The 4,744-nt window shown below is 49.5% G+C and overlaps 1 protein-coding gene across 1 annotated transcript; it reads right to left on the bottom strand.

Moving 5' to 3' along the window:
• Positions 1-1,229: 1,229 nt before the first annotated feature.
• LOC125299826 (claudin-20) lies at positions 1,230-3,075 on the bottom strand. The gene has a single exon (XM_048251289.1). It carries the CDS (start codon positions 3,073-3,075, stop codon positions 2,152-2,154), a length of 924 nt encoding a protein of 307 aa, XP_048107246.1. The 3' UTR covers positions 1,230-2,151.
• Positions 3,076-4,744: the final 1,669 nt, after the last annotated feature.

Raw genomic sequence — 4,744 nt, 5'->3', positions numbered from 1 at the left:
AGAAAAAATAATTTGAAAGGAAAAATGTCTCTAGAGTTAATTTAAATGTGTTAAAACAAATGCAACATTCATATTCTGTTTCCCTCCCAGCTATAAAAATACTTAAGGGCCATTTTTAACCAGAACTTCTGATCATTTAAAATACCCATTAGTTGGATTTTACTTATCAATCCAGCAGAATTATATTAAACCAGACCTTTCCCTCATAAACTGTGTTCACATTAGCTTTAATTACCATGATGGCTTCTCTTTGGGAATAGCCGGTTTAGAAAATTACATTGCTCATTGGTTCCAAATGAAGCCCTTGTCACTGTTGCAATATCTCCCAATGGCAAGGACATAAAGAATAAAGTCTGGCATGTGTGTAAACATGTGAGGAACTGCTGAACAACACCAAATAAGCAGGGAGCGACAAAACAAAACAAAAAATTGCAGAGACATCCAGAGCCATGCAGCACTCATCAAAAAAAGCAGCAGCAACATGGCGGCATCAGACTTATTGCCTCAGCCACGAGGGCCGATCAGAAAAGTGTCATTCCCGCTGAAAACGTCTGACAGGGAATTGCCCGCAAACTGTGATCGATATCCAGGTCCTATGTCGCTCTCAGCAAGCAAAAATTTTCCAGACATGGTGTCACATTGTCGCAGGTGAATGATGTTATATTCTGAGCATTTTCTTGTAGGTTTAATAGTGAGTTGTAGCCTGTTTTTTTGTCTAAAGGAGGTGGGTGTTCTGTGCTCAGCAGCTGCAGAAGCTGGGGTCACCTCTGTCCTGTTTTGTCCCCCCTGTGTGTCCGTGTGCAAGGGACCAGCCAATGAGAGCTTAGTGTTGATTCTGTGTTAGGTCTATCACAGTGTCTCCTGCAGCAATGACAAGCGGACACATGCCGTAAAGATGATTGGGTGCAAAAACCTATTACCCTCGCGGCTAGAACAAGACAGAGGGATTCCATTTGTGTCTCTCTGTGTGTTTGTGTGTGTGTGTGTGTGTGTGTGTATTTAGGAGGGGGTGTGTCTGAATGTGCTCTCCCACCATAAATGAGCAGAGTGCATCCAAGCGACAAGCTCCTAATGGGAAAGCAAAGAGCATCATTATCTCAGATGGGCGACAACCCACTGAGTTTCTGCCTGCCATGACCTGCCAGAAAACACAGTCTGGACACATACACACACACACACGCACACGCACACACACACACGCACGCCACACACGCACACACACACACACACACACACACACACACACACGCACACACACACACACACACACACACACACACACACACACACTCACTCACGTTTTCTTCACCCACAAACATAAACATCTTTTTTGAGAGTATTTGTCTAGCCTTTCTTAACGTTACTCTACACTAAGCAAAACATTGTCTGAAGCACATTCTCTGCAATGAGCCTTACATTTAGCTGTAAACGTGCCATTATTATCTACCAGGCAAGTTGCAGACAGACAGCATGCGCTGGCTGAATAATAATCATTCCACAAGCCTTTAAGCCAAGCGCAGAAATAACTAGTAATCATGTCCTGGCAAAAAAGTATTATTGCATATGCTGTCAAGTGTTCCTCTCCCTAGTCAAAACAATGGCGATGAAGAAATTGTGCGCGGCTTCTTCTTCACGTCTAGCTGATGTAAAGCTTTGGTGAGGTAAAGTGTTCAGTTTTTTTGTTTTATTATTTCAATCTTATTTTTTGTCAAATAAAGCAGAATTCATGCTGCGTTTGTGCATTTTCGTCATCGTCACTACCTGATTTGTCCCTTTGTCCAAAGCCCACAGCTGCAAACCTTTTATTCACTCTGTGAGCACAGGATCCACAATCTGTCTGCTGTTAGATAATGGGAGCAGCTCCATTCCTCACTGCTTGCTGTGCAGAAAGAACAGATGAGTGAGGGAGATAACGCCGTCAAAGTCATTACCCTCCTCCACCAACACCTCCACCTCCTCCACCACCTCTGCCTCTAGCTCTCTCTATCCCCCCTTTTCCTCTCTTTCTCCTCTTACAAAGAGAAATATCAAGCCAAACACAATGTACCTTACCCATCTATTTTTCTTTCTTTCTTTCTTTCCCTCACTTCCATTATTTTTCTCCGCCTCCTTTTTTTTCAGTCCGGGGCTCCCGCCAGTGGAGAGAGCCTATTACACGTAGTCCTGTAGGCTGTAGCCCTTCTTGATGTCGGGGGGTGGGGGTCGGGAGCGGGACGGCGAGTAGTACGCCTGCTCCTGATCCTGGGCGAGCTTGTCCTGGTGCAGCTTGTCCAGCGGCCGGTGAGGCGACGGGGGCGGCTCGTCGGCGTGGAGCAGCTTCTCCGGGTTGGCTTTCTCCCGGCTGGGCTGCGGCAGGGGCGGGGGCTGAGGGTGCTGGTCGGGCGACTGCGTCTGCTGCTCGCGGCTCACCTGCTCACAATGAGGCGGCTGCTGCTCCGGCTGCTGCGGCGGCGGCGGCTTCGAGAGTGCCTTGCTGGGGTGGGAGGAGCCGGAGTCCAGGGGCCCCTGGCGCTTCCCTGGGCAGGACAGACAGAAAATCACGCCAGACGCCAGGAAGAACCCGGCCGACACAAAGGCAACGTAGACTGCGCCCCCTGGCTCAAACTTGCTGCTCTCCGGCACTCGGGCGTCCAGGAAGTTGGTGATCACCTCATTGGTGAACCACGAAGCGGGCACCAGACACAGCACCCCGGACACCACGAAGCACGCGCCCGCCGCGATGGCCGTGTGTCCCTTGGCGCGGTGGCTGCCCCCCCAGCGGGTGCACTTCAGCCCCAGGGCGGCCAGACAGAGCCCCAGGGTAGCCATCATGCAGGAGAGCACCATGGTGGTCCTGGCCGTCTGCAGGTAGGCGGGCAGCGCCAGCACGGAGTACTTGAGCGTGCAGCTGAACACCCCCGTGCTCCACCAGGTGCAGTCCATCCACAGCCCCTGCATCTGCGAGATGGCCGTGATGATGTTGGGGCCCTGTTCGGCGCTCACCTTCCAGTTGGGCAGCAGCGTGGCCACCGTCGCCCCGAACACGCCCAGCAGCGCCAGGGCGAACGCCAAGATCTGGAGGGCGGAGGAGAGCATCGCCAACACTCCCCTCCTCTTCCCCGCACTGGGTGCAGCCGAAAAACCTCTGCCGCTACCGCCTCCTCCTCCTCCTCCTCCTGCCTCCTCCGCCGGCGTCACCTTGCAGTGGCCCTGCTCTCCTCACTCCCCCCTTTCTCCGTCCTTGCTGGCGCCGCTATCAGCCCGGCGCAGGTTCCCTGACAGCTGATAATTCCTCAGTGCAGGCTCCAGTGGGCTGCGATAAAGAGTGAAATGAGAATTGAACCGAGCGAGCAAGCGTGACGATCAGACAGATGGGGCTCCGAGGCTGGTGACTGGGAGAGGAGTCTGCTGCCTGCGATTTTTTTTTTTGTTTTGTTTAGTTTTTATTCACTGTTTTTCTCCCTGTTACCCCCTTTTTTCTAGCTCCCTTTTTGGTTTTCAAGAGAGTATGAATGCGCCCTCTGGGATGGACTGCATTTTCACTCTGCATTCCAGTTTGGTGGACTTTTTTTTTTGTGAACGGCTCAATTATATGTTTTTAAAGTGGCAGTGTCCCTCCATCTACATAAGAGCTTATCCTGTGTCACCAGACTCCCCGTCCACAGCGGCAGGTAAAACAAAAATCTTAAAAATCGAATCCATTTGCCAATCAAACGAGCATGTATGCGTTTCAACCATTTCCATTTTTTCCATTTTTCCATGCACAATTTTTTTTTCACCAGCAATAACAACCGCATCTTGTCATGCCTCATTGACATCCCACTAATTCATTCACACAGTGAAGGCTGTAATTTAGAAATCGGTGAGTGATATTATTTCATACGGAAACGAAAGTACGTCTTACCTTCCTTGCGGTGCAGTGCGGGCTGTTGTGCGTCAAGTAGCTCCGGAAGAATTCTGAACTCTGGAAAAGGACACAAATAACAAAGTGAGAAAAAACAGGAAAATCACAGACTTACTCATAGTCCATTTTCCGCCAAGGTGCTTTTGAAATTGGTCTGCACACCTTGCTTTATTGAGGGCTACTATGGAAATGTGGCAGACTGAACTGTAGAATGACCACACTATGTACCGCAACATTGAGCAGTGATTCGTCGCAGTTAAAGACACGCTCTCCTGACCTGAAGGTCGTTCACTCAGATAAGAAAAGTGAAGGGAAGCATCGCTCTCAGCCAAGCTGCGAAGCCATGAGGTGATAAAAGCTTGTGATAAGCTAATATTCATTCACATTGAATTTAAACCTCCTGACCACTGAAATGAAATGGTCCATTATTACCTGTGACAGGCAATTAACTGCGGCAACCACTGAATGCCTGTGAGGCTCGGCAGTTGGATGGTTTAGTAAAAAGAAAGCGAACGGAATAAAATGTCAGCCCTTTTTCTGGGTTTTTGCTGCTCTGGAGGAAATTGCAGACTGTAGCTCAGATCTGAAAGCTCCATCCGCAGACCCCCACCCTCTCCACCTCCACCCGCTTCATTCCTTCCCCCTCCATCCTGTAATTTCTTTGGTTTGTGAAGAAACATTAAATTATGGTGTATTATCAGATGGATGTTTGGTGTAGTAATCCGCTGCTTATGTTGTGCTGCCTTCGCGTCTCTTCCATCAGTGTTGGGAGCTGTGAATGATGGGGACCACCCGTGCTGGCAGATGCCTACCTGGGCAGAGTTTGGAACCAGAGGCATAAACACAAACCCAAAGCTATGT

Source organism: Alosa alosa, chromosome 8 (genome assembly GCF_017589495.1).
Source record: "Alosa alosa isolate M-15738 ecotype Scorff River chromosome 8, AALO_Geno_1.1, whole genome shotgun sequence".
Classification (NCBI taxonomy): domain Eukaryota; kingdom Metazoa; phylum Chordata; class Actinopteri; order Clupeiformes; family Clupeidae; genus Alosa; species Alosa alosa.
This window is presented reverse-complemented; position numbering and strand designations above follow the sequence as displayed.